The sequence below is a fragment of the Bubalus bubalis genome, chromosome 1, assembly GCF_019923935.1.
Source record: "Bubalus bubalis isolate 160015118507 breed Murrah chromosome 1, NDDB_SH_1, whole genome shotgun sequence".
NCBI lineage: Eukaryota > Metazoa > Chordata > Mammalia > Artiodactyla > Bovidae > Bubalus > Bubalus bubalis.
The window spans coordinates 74,392,035-74,407,545 of NC_059157.1; the positions used below are offsets into that span (position 1 = coordinate 74,392,035).

A 15,511-nucleotide genomic window follows, 5' to 3' on the forward strand; every position below is an offset into this window, starting at 1 on the left:
AGTCAGACACCACTGAAATGACTAAGCACATTTATATATAATAGATCATTCATAAGAACATACTATAGCACAGGAAATTCTACTCAAAAATCTGTATTGGCCTATATGGGAAAAGACTCTTAAAAAAAACAAAGTGTGGGTATATGTATATGTTTAACTGATTTACTTTGCTCTACATGATGCTAAAGCTGAAACTCCAGTACTTTGGCCACCTCATGCGAAGAGTTGACTCACTGGAAAAGACTCTGATGCTGGGAGGGATTGGGGGCAGGAGAAGAAGGGGACGACAGAGGATGAGATGGCTGGATGGCATCACTGACTCGATGGACGTGAGTCTGAGTGAACTCTGGGAGTTGGTGAGGGACAGGGAGGCCTGGCGTGCTGTGATTCATGGGGTTGCAAAGAGTCAGACACGACTGAGCGACTGATCTGATCTGATCTGATCTGACACCTAAAACTAACATTACATTGTTAATCAACTATACTCCAATAAAAATTTAAAAAAAAATCTTGAAAAGAAATATACTACTGATATATCCAACAACCCACATGAAATCCCCAGAGAATTTGACTAAGTGAGCCCAAAAGGTTGCATACTGTATTATTCCATTTATATAACATTTTTAAAATGAAAAAATTATAGAAATGGAGATCAGATTAGTTGTGGCCAAAGGTTCAGGAGGGATTTGGGGAAGAAAGGAGTAGGTGTGGCTCTAAAGGCAACATTTGGGAAACTCGTGGTAATGTTCCATATCTTGATTATGTCCATGTCACTATCCTGATTGTGATATTGTACTATAGATTTGTAAAATGTTATGGTGGTAGTTTAATAGCTAAGTTGTGTCTGACACTTGCAAACCCATGGATTGTATCCTGTCAGGCTCCTCTGTCCATGGGGTTATCCCAGCAAGAATACTGGAATAGGTTGCCACTTCCTTCTCCAGGGGGTCTTCCTGACCAAGGGACTGAACCTGTATCTCTGGTGTCTTCTGTGATGGCAGACAAATTCTTTACCAATTTACCACCTGTTTAACTCCACAGAAATCTAAACGGAGAACAATACAGTTTTTTTCTTCCATTTGCATGATGTACTGCCTAGTACAGTATCCTGAGTATACAAGGTACTGAAGTGTTTAGTAAGTTAAATGTTAAAAAAAAGAAAAGAAAAGACAACTGCCATTATTACTCAGAGGAGGAAATAGCCTGCTCTGAGCTATGATTGATTGAAATAATTATAGGTTGATGTACACCTTTAAATATCCTTGAATCTGCTGAAAGCCTGATGAAGGCTTTTCAGTAGGATGTTAAAAAAGCAAGATTTGGCACTTGCAAGGGGGAAAACACCTTTGTGGAAGATTAGAAATCGTAAAAGATGGTGGGCGGACAAAGAGCCTAAACCGAGGTAAGAAACTTGAAGATCACAACATTCTTTTTTTTTAATAACAAACACAAAGCAACTTTCCCAGCTAGTAAAGTCTCTTTGGTTTTTAACTCTGATCAGATTTGTAAAACACTTATTTTTTTGACCTGACAATGATTGAGAAATTGATAGATGGAAAAGCAGAAGTTGTGCTGGTAGAGTTTTAATATCACAGTTGCACACTGCCCAAATTGCCTGTGGACACAGAAGAGACATGAGATGATCACAATAACCACTTCCTTCAGAATAGGCTTCATGGTTTTTCTATTCAAAGTTAAGCTCTTCTGCCACTGTGATATCATGGCACCAGTTCATGTCTGTACTAAAGGGCTTTATCAGAAAGCAATGATTATTTGATACATATCTGACTTCTTATGAATACTCAGCCTGTGAATCAGACTTTGCCACTCAAGAGTGTTTTATATCAAATCTAAGTCTTATTTTAGGTTATCTAAATACAATCTTATCTAAAGATCACTTATGACTATAACAACTTTGGTCATTTAGACAAAAATAAAATGAAACAAAATATAATCCAAGTCACTTGAATTGTTATTAAATTTAATAAAAGTATACTAGAAATTATATGCAAGGTGTCATATACAATTATTCATTCCCAGTACCAGACACATGGTAAGGGCTTTTAAATACTCAATGAAGGAATGGATAAATCCACATCTGTTGAGTAAAAAACCATGCTAAGAAATAAGTACTGGGAATTAAGGAGTGACTTCTACATTAATTGATGATTTGCAGGCAGAAATGGATGCTTTGATGAAGTTTAATGTGTTTTAAATATAGAACGCCAGAGTTTCATATAATTGCACTGATAATGCAAAATTCCATTTACATAGCTAACATTATATCAATCATATCTTCCCCATGCCTGCATAATGCAAGTGTGAATACTTTAAATTAGAACTTTTAGAAGTTTGAGAGGCATCTTATTAAATGGCACAAGAATCAACACACTAATGAGAGAATTTAATACTTCAATTAAAATATCACAACTACGAAATAAATCAAAGAAATAATAAATACACCAACATAAGACATAGTATCCACAGGGGAAAAAATATTTACATTAAACCTTACCTGGATCCATTTATCTGGAATTGCCATGGCCAATCGATAGTCAAAACCACCCCCTCCCTGGGAAATTGGAGAACACAGAGCTGGCATTCCTGATACATCCTAAAATAAAGAGCATCAGCATTATCACTTCATATTGATCAAATTTTTACTAAATATTCTTGTGACAGTAAATCCAGGCCAATAAATACAAATAATAAATGGGGGTATATACTCTTGGAGTATTTTGGTAGCATAATTGTAAAAGTAGATAGCATTGTGATAGCATATCTCATTACCCAATAAGATTTTGTGTAGTGCTTTTCATTGCAGGACTTTTTCTCTTTTCCTTAGTTGCACATAGAGAACACAAATTAGTAAAAGTGTTATTGCTGAAACACAGTTTCTTACACTAATTTTTGAATACGTATTAGCTACTGCTTTCATCGATCATAAAAATACATGTGCTGTATATCTGTTATTCTTCTGTGTATACAGCAGTGTCAGAGAATGTATTTTGTGAGCACTTAGCTTCTGATGAAATAGAAATAGAGTTAGCACATTAAGAGCAAAGCAGTAAGATGGCTTTCAAGAGAGTCAGTTACACTTGGAAAGGGTCATTGAGGTTATCTAGTGGATCCTCTTCATTTAAAAGATATAGAAATCGAGGCTTATTGAGGTGAAGGGCTCGCTAAAGACATGTTTCTCAAGGACAGAGCTGGGACTCAGACATCCAACCTTTTGACAGGGTCTTCTTACAGTCATGCTACCACTAGACTATCGGTAATCAAATAAACATATGGTCAAACAGATAAGTAAAAAGAAAATGATGTAAGGACCCAGATGCAACAAAATATATAGTGTAACAATGGTGGTAAAATATGGTATAAGTACTAGCAATTCTAACTCCACAATATCTTTCAAATAAATTATTTTCTTTTGCCTCATTTCTATAGACACTATCTTATTTAACCCACCGAACTACTTCCTCTGACCACTATGTTCCCACACATAAGTGGAACTCCCATCTCCAGCCTCTCTTTACACTAACTGCTGCTGAATGGTCTGCTCCTATCATTGCCTGCGAATAGCTTGCAACAGTCAACAATAGAAAACTTAAATTCTTCAGTTTAGGATACAAATCAACAACTATACTGTAAGCACTGACAATATAATTTTTTATTTGATTACCTGCTTCCTCACTAACTGTTAGAGTTTAAGACACATGGGGTAGGACTTTTGTTGTTGTTGCTGCTGTTGTTCACTGACATATGCCAAGAATCTAGAAGAGTAGAAGAGCACTTGGCACAAAGCAGGAACTCAATAACTATTGACTGAGTGGATTTATGAAGGTGCTGCCAAGGCTTTGATGGTAAATAAGACATAATACTTGACATTCAGGATTCAAGAACTAGATCCTAAATAAACATGCGTGCACACAAACACACACAATCATGAAATGACAGTGTTATGGAGTCGTCAAAATTGTTAACAGAAGTACACAGCAAGTGTGGGGGAAAAAACCTACATCTCCCCATCATCATTTCTACTGTTTCATTTTAAATATTCAATATATCATCCCCTTTGAAATAATCACTCTTCCCTGTGCTTCTGACAGCTTTTCTGTGTGTGTCATTACCCAAATTCTCACTTGGATCATTATCCTTACTTCCTATGAAAGACTATCACACACTGTGAGCTCTCTGAGACTTAATTGCTTCTTCTTCCACAATACCATCCTCAAACTCTTCCCACAGAAAAGCTATAAAAAAACAAACATATGACCTCTCTGGATTTCCAAAATAACGTGTTCATGGTTTACTAATGGAAGAGAGGTACAACAAGACATAGTACATGGTGGAATATATCCATAAGAAAATATTCATCAATAATATCTTATTCTACATACTTTTTTATAAGTTTATAAAAGTGGAAAAAGATAAATCAAAAAAGTGAAAAAGGATGAATGGTTAACAGATAAATCATTTTATGTCACATTTTCACAGTTATGATAGGTATTCAGTTCAACTCCTTATTAATGCTGGCTACATATGTGTTAAGTATCAGGCACCTGTGTTAGACACTGGAAATACATATGCAGTAGCTTCCTGGAAAAGTTTTTAGAAGACCCAGAGTTTTCATGAGACAAGTAATAAGATGGCATTAAAGATCAAGATAATTTTTTCTCAAGGAAACATTAAGGTGCTTTCTATATTTGGTCTATAGGTAGTTTTAGAAAATAGCTTATAAGAAATAGAATCTGCTAAGAAAAATATCTGGAGACCAATAAGTCTTAACTCCTAAATCTGACTCCTAGAAGGCTGCCCCCGTTAATGCTTATGAGGTATTTGTAGCTCTTGTTTGAAAGTGGAGAGTTAAGAACTATTCTTTTAAAATCTTAAAAGAAGAAAATGAGAAAATGTAATGGTCATGAAAATAAATATACTTAAATATAAAGAAGTTGATAACAAAAGGATATTCAAGTGTTCATATATGCTTCCAATGAAGTTAAAATAGCTTTAATTCTTTAATCTAAAGATCACTTATGACTATTACAGAGGGGGAGAAAGCTTCAGTCATCAAAAAATATTTTTCATTAATACAGCAAATATAACCACGTATAAAGGTAGACATATTCCAGAAAAAAGGCTTCAATTTTAATAACTATCATTATAACTAAATTCAATATACAAGACTGTATATAACATTGCATTACTTATTCGTTACACCACATTCCTCTCTTAAAAAAAAAAAGTTCATGAGGATCAATTCCACCTCTTGAATAGACTCCCACTAGACAGAAAAGTGATGTATTGAAATTGAAGTAGTTTTCAATTTAAGTAGAATAAATTGAAGACACATCTTGTTTAAAAAAAAATCTAAAGCCAAGTAATATAAAGTAGGCTAAAGTCTCAAAGTTTCATTGGTAGAAACACGAATAATCAGACAAAAGCTCCCTAGATGATGAAACTATTTTACTTGAAATGAACGGAAAGATCAATGTAACAATTTTCAGTTTCATGTATTAAATAATTGCTTCTTTTTCTTCAGTACCTGCTTTTGATATGCACTGTCATTAATTGTTTATAGTAATTTGTCATCCATAATGTCTCTGCTTCAAATTGCCATAAATATAATTAACTTTTATAAATAGCTAAATAACTTTTTTATGTTTGACAGATAAAAAGTAAAATATATAAAGTATAAAATAAAAGTTTAAGATTTCTTCTGAAGTACATTAAAAATATTCAGCACAAAAAGTATTAGCACAAGCACTGGAAAGACTTATAAGTTATAACTAAATACAGGTAAGATGAGACTGTGAAACAATACAGGATATCAAGATGACATTGTAATTGTGGACTTTTAAAAAAATTTTATATGAAAATTTACTCCAGGAATTTAGGATTCATTGCTCTATCCTAGAAGATATTTAGAAGGCAAAAGGCCTAAATAGAGTAGCTGTTCTCAATCCAGACATGAACAAGGAAATCATATCAGTAGTTTGAGATTTTGAGTTTTGAGAAATGATGCAAGAAGAAAGACTATACAAATAATAAATAATAAGAGACCATCATGACTACATTTCATTTCAATGAACTAAATGCCAACAACATGAAAATACTTCTTAACTCTGACTCTTTCAAAGATAGTCTTACTATTTTTATATGCCAACCTCTATATTTTGTATAGAACAGTTTTAACATGAAATTCAATTTTAATAATAATTCCTAGTTAGAGGACTCACAAAACCAGAGGGATTTTAGTACTAAATCTAAATTAGCATAAGCATTTAACAAACTTCTTAATTTATCAAATTTATCACCAAGAGGGGAATTGTCAATTATGCATATACCGAATTATATCATTACAGTGCAGCTTTGGGACAGTTAATCATGAACCTTCAGTAATCATGAATAACTAGTGAACATTTGGAAATCCGAGAGCAATAACGTAAACAAGAAAGGTAATCGCATCAGAACAAGAGAGGTTTCAGAGAAGCTCGCAGGCAGTGAACCATGCCATCTCTGATGATTAAGCCAGAAAAAAAAAAGATTAAATAGACAGACACATATTAATATTCAATTCTTTTTCTGTGCTGAAGGTCTCATAGCAAAAGGACTTGTCCACTGATTAGGATATTTTACTTTGTAACGACTGGCATTTTCTTTTTTAACAATGGAATAATGACAAGTAATTAGGGAACATTATCTCATAATAGGAAAACAGTGAATTCTGAATAATGTGCCACACAGACAAGGTAGCTGCACTATAGTCAGGGTATAATTTCACTTATGCAATCATTGACAACATAGAGATTATTCAAATATTGTATGTCAACAAAATGTTCTATCTTAAAGGGGGTCAGGGGGTAGAGATCATTATTACCTCAGCTATTGTTATAGAATCTGGATACAGTGTATGAATCAAATGATTTGCCAACATGATGTAAGTCAAAGCATCTTCATCTACTTGTAGTCCAAAATACTCATGGTAATCACCTGAAAAATTCTCACCTGGAAAACAGAAAATCAATATGGATGCATTATGTTAGTAGGCAAGTCTTAACTCTGTACAAATGCCACCCCCCACAATTAGTTGGTTTATATCAGTTTTGTTATCAGAGCAAAGTGTAATGGACCTTGATACCATATAATGCTGCTGCTGCTAAGTCGCATCAGTCGTGTCCAACTCTGCGACCCCATAGACGGCAGCCCACCAGGCTCCCCCGTCCCTGGGATTCTCCAGGCAAGAACACTGGAGTGGGTTGCCATTTCCTTCTCCAAAGCATGAAAGTCAAAAATGAAAGTGAAGTCGCTCAGTTGAGTGTCCGACTCTTAGCAACCCCAATCGACTGCAGCCTACCAGGCTCCTCCATCCATGGGATTTCCCAGGCAAGAGTACTGGAGTGGGGTGTCATTGCCTTCTCCCCATATAATGCTATTAGTAACTATATGATCTAACTTAAAAAGTACCAGATAACTACATTCAAAGTTCAGATAATCCTGCAATTCAACTTTTGTTTTACAAAAGCAAACAAAATCTCTGTGATTTAAAATTTTAAGTTAATTTGAACTGAATTGTCCAGCACAAAATAAAATACAAGAGATTTATAAATTTTAATTTTTAGATAACTTTTTTAGTCACACTGAGATCTTAATATTAGATAGCTCATATTTGATCCCTCTGAAGGCAAGCAAATAGGAAAACCATCATAAAATTGAGACAAAATGTTTATATTATTTTAAATATGGCTAGAATTTATGGAGTATGGATTTCCTATGATGACAAAAACAGTTTAATATCCCTCAACTTCTTTCTACCACCACTTGCCCCATCTCCTGATTTTGATTGCTTATAGTATATTTCACTTACTGGTATTATACTATTAACTTTCTATTCTTTCAGCTGTTTACTATTATTTTTAATTAAGTCTACTTAGTGCTGAATGCCTGCCTTTTTCCCCACTGATTTCTTATATATAAGTTCTTTTATTTTAACTCCTTTTTTTCAGTTTGCTCGATTCTATCATTGAAGGATATTTTTACGTGGACTCTTCAATTTCTTTCAAATGTATCTTACAATGGCAATTCAAATATCCAATTCTCAAATGACAGTTTCTATCCTTAAGAATTTTGCAGATACTGCTGTGGCAATGGAATAATATGAGCTCAGCCTTTTTTTTTTTTTTTTTTCATTTATGCAGGTAAATTACTTTTTCTTCAAGATATTACTGGATGAAGTTTTCTTTATCACAGAATTTTATAAATTAAACACTCTGTGTCTATGTTAATAGTGTCATCTCAAATTTCTTCTGGTATATTATATAATTTTTTGCAGTTTCAATTTTTATTTTCATCTTCATCTCAAAGTTGGGAAACATGCTAAATAATTCAATGTTTTTCTTTCCATTTTTTGAGCTCTCTGACCATAAGAAGCATATACCATATCCATAGATTTCAGCTCATTTTCCCATCTCCACAATTCTTTGGAAAACACCTAGCTCTCAGCAGAGGAAGGTTCTGAAGGGGCAGGCATGTAGGTGCTTTAATCTAGGAAAAGATCTTTCTTGAATTTTATCATGATTGCCTTTTTCATCTCCAAAGTCAGCTTCTCTCCACAGTGGAAGGTATCACTGAAATCCGTCATGTTTTATAGATTCAACTGGCTCCCTAGAAATGTTTCATGGGGAGGGGAGTAGGTAGCACCATGAATAAGAGCAGATAACAGCAGATTTTGACTGTAGCAGCTTTTCTTGGCAGTTATGTTTTGATTTCTAAAGTCTCTATCATGGATTGATTGTTGTCAGTAAATTGTTGTTATTGTTTAGTCACTAAGTCATGTCTGACTCTTTGTGACCCCATGGACTGGTCCCTGACAACTCCTCAGTCCATGGGATTTCCTAGGCAAGAGTGGGTTGCCATTTCCTTCTCCAGGGGATATTTTCAATCCATGGACTGAATCCAAGTCTCTTGTTTGGCAGGCTGATTCTTTACTCTGAGCCACCTGGGAAGCCCCCAGGTGAATACAGATACATATTTTTATTTAAAACATATGTCCCTGTTTTTCTGAGGTTTTAGCCAAACAGACAAGGCCTGCCACACTTCAGAAGGTTGTAAAAAATATTTGAGTAAATCTTATAAAAACAATGTATTTCCTACAACAAAGTTTTAATGCAGAAGAAATTAAAATGAGATATCTACACAAGCATTATTTTTATACCACCCAAGAGTCCTTCTGAAGGCAGTTTACAGAGTTAAGTGAGATAATAGTTAAATAACTATTTTCATATACTTATGCTATATACTTTCATATACTTATACTAAATAACATTTTCATATACATACTTTGAGTCACTTTGTTCTGATATAAAGAGGATTTTTAAAAGATTTAATTAAACTTTTGATTTTGAGATAACTGTAGATTGTTTGTGTGTACTTGCTCGGTGCATTGACTCTGCAAACACATGGACTGTAGCCCGCCAGGCTCCTCTGTCCGTAGGATGTTCCAGGTAAGAATACTGGAGTGGGTTGCTATTTTCTCCTCCAGGGGATCTTCCCAATACAGAGATGGAACTTGTATTGGCAGGTTATTCAAGCCACCTGGGAAGCCACAGTTATATGGAAATAACATACAGTGCTCCACAATCACTGCAGATGGTGACTGCAGCCATGAAATTAAAAGACGCTTACTCCTTGGAAGGAAAGTTATGACCAACCTAGAGAGCATATTCAAAAGCAGAGACATTACTTTGCCAACAAAGGTCCATCTAGTCAAGGCTATGGTTTTTCCAGTGGTCATGTATGGATGTGAGAGTTGGACTGTGAAGAAAGCTGAGCTCCGAGGAACTGATGCTTTTGAACTGTGGTGCTGGAGAAGACTCTTGAGAGTCCCTTGGACTGCAAGGAGATCCAATCAGTCCATCCAAAAGGAGACCAGTCCTGGGTGTTCATTGGAAGGAATGATGCTGAGGCTGAAACTCCAATACTTTGGCCACCTCATGCAAAGAGTTGACTCATTGGAAAAGAATCTGATGGTGGGAGGGATTGGGGGCAGGAGGAGAAGGGGGACGACAGAGGATGAGATGGCTGGATGTCATCACCAACTCAACACACATGAGTTTGAGTGAACTCCAGGAGTTGGTGATGGACAGAGAGGCCTGGCGTGCTGTGATTCATGAGGTCGCAAAGAGTTGGACACGACTGAGCTACTGAACTGAACTGAACTGAACTGATCCTATGTAGACTTTACTTGTTTTCCCAATATTTGAAACGCCATGGTGTAATGGCATTTTCAATGGGAACATATGAAAATCCATGGTGTAATATCCCAGCCAAGGTACTGGCATTATACAGTCAGGATATAAAATTACATCACAGGTAGCTCACCTGATATCCTTTTATGATGAGATCTACCTTCCTCCTGCCTTTTCACCATGGTCCTTAACCCTTGATGACGACTGACTTACTCTATTTATTTTGTCACTACAAGCATGATACATAAAAGTAATCATATTATATATATGTCCTCTTTTGAAACAAGTTTTTTTCCCTGTCAGCATAATCCTCTGAAAATTAATCCAAATTGTTATATGTATCCATATTGTTATTGTTTATTGCTAAGTAGAATTTCATGCTATGGATATACCACATTTTTTAACCATTTATCTATTAAAGCATGCCTGGCTTGTTTCCAGGTATTAGTTATGAATAAGGTTGCTAAATATTTGGTCATTAAAAAAACAATATTTTTTCTACATGTTATCTATTGAAGGATTAGGATTCTATGATTCTACTTTTTTGTACAACTTTTAAACTGAAGGTCTCTAATCCATAGTTTTAATTACAAATTAATTTATAGTTTAATTTTAAATGAGCACATTTATATTTAAAATGTATACATTTATCTTCAATGTTTAATATGCAAATGAACCCATACATTAACAAATGTTCTCATTTATTAATTTGTTATTTATTTTTCATTACAATTGCTGTCATTTTCACAGCCTGAGACTGGTATAATAAATTATATCCTTAAAAAAATTTTTTTAAAAGAATGCCACATATTAAGGATAGCATATTAAGTAGAAATATTTCAAAGAAAATCATTACCCTTTATTTATTATAAAAAGTATTTATACCTGACTTCTTGCCAAAAAGGGATCAGAAGTGATTAGAGACATAAAAGAACTAATAAAAATCAAACCAACAATAATGGTCATTGTAACAATGTAACTGAATCCTAAGCCTGGTTATAATCGTCCAGTAAAAATATAAAATAAAATCCTTAGTTACATCTGGAATGTATCAGTTTACCTACCTATTCCATGGTGATGATAGAGCATTGATGTAACACCGTCAAAACGAAATCCATCAAAGCCATACTCTTCCAACCACCATCTTATGTTTGACAGAAGAAATCTTAAAACTTCCCAGCTAAAATAACAGATAAATACACGTTTAGGCATAATGTATAGAGCATTTTCCTTGTTATACATCCTTTGCTAAGAATAATAATTAAAATCAAAATTACTATCTTAGGAGTCATGATGTTCAAAGAAATATACCATATAAACACCAGAAAACTAACATTTACCTCATGTGTTTGATGAAATTAATTCTAAAAGGAAAATCTGTTAAATTTCTTTAACTAAAAAAATCACTCAATGTCTGAGAAAAACTAAGAAAACAATGGACCAGTCCGGTCCAAAGTGCAGGAACACTGTCTTGCTCAGTGTTCCATCCTCAGCAAGCATACAGTAACCACTACATAGTAATGGTTACCCCAAAAAATCTATTACTTATTTCTGAATTTTCATCAAGATTTTTCATGTAAAATAACCACAGTTACATATATTCTTCTTTTAGAAAACATAATTTCATTATCAGTAGAAAACTACCTTCAGCCTTCAGTGTTTGCTTAAAATGTTTCCTTATTCTACAGTTTCAAACAGATACAGTTTAGAATAAAAATTAAAAGAAAAAGACTCCTGAAATCAACCTTATGATAAGCACTACTACACTTACTAGACCTGCTTTCTGAGGGTATAAGAAAGAGACCTAAATTACTAGAGAATAGATGTTTAATAAAGTAAAAAGTTCTACAAGTTAAAGAGTCTTATACCCATAAAAACAGAAAGAAAAACAAAGAACAGTTATAACTCAATTAAAAACGCCACATAAAATAAGTCTATTTCGGACAACTGAAAAGAGGGCATCATCAATTAGTATTTTTTTTTAGTCATACAGTTATGGTTGAGTTCTCTATCTCATTATAACGATGGTTTTAAGACTTTAATACCTCATTTAGCTTAATGACAAAGCAGTAAGAGTGTACACAATTCCTTAACCCACTTGAAATTTATGTATTTTTTTTTAACCTTCCATATATTAAAAAGCAATCTGACCTAAGTGGAGATTAAGTCATCACAATCAACTCCAGAATTGTAAATCTAAACTCTGCAGTAAAATGAGTATTTCTGGTAATTAACTGCTTTAGATAAGTTACTTTGAATTTTGAAAACTTACTCAAAGTTAAAAGAGGAAAAAAAAAAAAAACCCAGAAATCCAAACAATCCAATAGGTATAAAAGGAGGCCAGGAGATTCCAGATTGTTTGGCCAAGCCATGGGGAAGGTAAAATGAATATTCATTTGAGGCTTAAAAAAACAATTTCTGTTTAACAAAAAGAAATGAACAGATCAAAACTGCTCTATTTTACATAGAAATTTCTAATATCTATATTTTTTACTTTTTAATTAATAACCTTTTCTTTCAGAGCAGTTTTGGGAGTGAAAGTCACTCAGTCATGTCCAGCTCTCGTGACTCCATTGACTACACAGCCCATGGAATTCTCCAGGCCAGAATACTGGAGCGGATAGCCTTTCCCTTCACCAGGGGATCTTCCCAACCCAGGGACTGAACCCACGTCTCTCGCATTGCAGATGGATTCTTTACAGGCTGAACTACAAGGGAGCAGTTTTGAGTTCACCGCAAAAATTGAAAGGAAGTATACATCTATACTCTTTTTTAACAAGTGTGCTCCATGAGAATTTCAGAAAAAAAGTCTTGAATAAATGTGCATACTGACAACTCATTCTTAACAATGTTTTGAAAAGGACAGACTTTCCTAATTTGTCCATTTGATTAGTAATGTATATTTTACTTCTGAAAGGTAAACTGAAAGCTACTTTTAGTTCAAAATACCTCAGAGTAGGAACAAAATCTGTTTAAATAGGAAATCTCTTGGGCAGATTTATGAAGATATGAATATGTAAACCAGAGATCACAAACGGTCCCTGGGCCTGATCTGACATGCACTACTGTTCTGTTTATCTTGCAGAGGATAGGAACCCCTGAACAACAGAGGTTTGAACTGCATAGGTCTACTTATATTTTTTTAATAAATACAGAGTCATCCCTCTATAATCTCAGATTTTGCATCCTTGGCTAAAGAGGGACCATTGTATTCCTTGTACTATGCCATATGCCGTATAATTAAAACTATGGTTTTTCTAGTAGTCATGTATGGATGTGAGACTTGAACCATAAAAAGGCTGAGTGCTGAAGAACTGATGCTTTTCAACTGAGGTGATAGAGAAGACTGCAAGGAGATCAAACCGGTCAATCGTAAAAGAAATCAATTTTGAATATTCATTGGAAGGACTGACGCTGAGGCTGAAACTCCAATACTTTGGCCACCTGATGTGAAGAACTGATTCATTGGAAAAGACCCTGATGCTGGGAAAGATTGAGGGCAGGAGGAGAAGGGGATGACAAAGGATGAGATGGTTGGATGGCATCACCAATTCAATGGATATAAATTTGAGCAAGCTCCAGAAGACAGTGAAGTACAGGGAAGTCTGGCATGCTGCAGTGCATGGGGTGGGGAAAACTCGGACACGACTGAGCAACTGAACAACAATAACGCCATTTTATACAAGGGACTTGAGCACTGGTGGATCTTGCTATATGCTGGGGCTCCTGGAATCAATCCCCTGAAGGTCCTGAGGGACAACTGTGCTATAAATTTTTCAGTTTGAATTTCTTTTTTTTTTTTTAGTTTACAGCTTTTATTTTTTTCATAAAATATGCAATTACTTTTCTTGACTCATATTGTATGCATTTATTTTATGTTTTTATTCTTTATTTTTAACTTTACAATAATTTCTAAAGATGGCATATGTACTTTTGGGATCCTTTCAGTCTTATCACACCACATTCTCATATCAAACTTATTGATTCATTTACATCAATCCAGCTTGGACTGGTGGACATGTTCTATCAACTTCTAACATAAATGTCATGGACAAAATGTTTCCAAGGTAGACACACTGAAATGGGAAAAGAGTGTCCTAATAGCTACAAAGATAAAAGAAGTAAAAAAGTTAATGATATTACAATTCAAAGTACAAAACAAGATGATGTCAATTAAATAATTAAAAAAAATTCCTGCCCAATATCACATAGTTGATTAAGGGCAGAGTTACCAAATATCCTATTGAATCCTATTACCACAATATTTAATCTACCCTCTTCCTGTCCCAACCGTGTTATGATGTTGTTGTTTAGTCACTAACTCATGTCTGATTCTTTGCAGCTCCATGGACTGCAGCATGCCAAGTTTCCATGTCCTTCACTGTCTCCCAGAGTTTATTTAAATTCATGTTGATTGAATTGGTGATGCGATCTAACCATCTCATCCTCTGCTGCCCCCTTCTTCTGCCTTCAATCTTTCCCAGCATCAGGGTCTTTTCCAATCAGGAATCTATCTCCCTGACCATGGATCAAACTCATGCCCTCTGCATTGGGAACTCAGAGTCTAAGCCACTGAACCACCAGGGAAGTCCCAAAAGGAGTTATAAAACTGCATTTAACATACTTGGCTGTAACAATGTGAGTAGACAGACTCTTGGTATGAATAAACAGAAAAAGAATTTCCTGTGGTAATAAGAAATAATAATGAAAATGGAACATCTAATTGAAAAGTTCAAATGAGTTTAAAAAATACTAACCTCTATTTCTCTAAAAGGACTTCCTGGATGGCCCAGTGGTAAAGAATCTGCCTTCTAATGCAGGAGATGCAGGAGACATGGGTTCAATCCCTGGGTCAGTAAGATCCCCTGGAGGAGGAAATGGCAACCCACTCCAGTATTCTTGCCTGGAAAATCCCAAGGACAGAGGAGCCTGGCGGGCTACTGGTCCATGGGGTCGCAAAGAGTCGGACATGACTGAGCACACAGCATAATGAAACATTGCTCTAAAATGTTCTTGTTCAGGTGCTAAGCCATGTCTGACTTTCTGACCCAATGGACTATAGCCATCAGGCTCCTCTGTCCATGGTATTTTCCAGGCAAGAATACTAGAGCAGGTTGCCATTTCCTATTCCAGGGGATCTCCCAGACCCGATTCAGGGACTGAATCTGTGTCTCTTGAGTCTCCTGCATTGGCAGCTGGGTTCATTACCGCTAGTGTCACCTGGGAAGCCCAGATAACCAGAACTATGCTGCTGCTGCTGCTGC

At 35.1% G+C, this 15,511-nt stretch overlaps 1 protein-coding gene across 2 annotated transcripts in view; it reads right to left on the bottom strand.

The window, feature by feature from the left end:
* The window catches only part of GBE1 (1,4-alpha-glucan branching enzyme 1), a 318,328-nt gene that overhangs the window by 98,039 nt on the left and 204,778 nt on the right, over positions 1-15,511 (bottom strand). For both annotated transcript variants that reach the window (XM_025282385.3, XM_025282389.3), the window contains exons 8-10: positions 11,312-11,427; positions 6,881-7,008; positions 2,516-2,614 (exon numbers count right to left, since the gene is read on the bottom strand). In XM_025282385.3, coding sequence (XP_025138170.3) covers positions 2,516-2,614; positions 6,881-7,008; positions 11,312-11,427 — 343 coding nt within the window. The remainder of the gene's footprint in view (positions 1-2,515; positions 2,615-6,880; positions 7,009-11,311; positions 11,428-15,511) is intronic.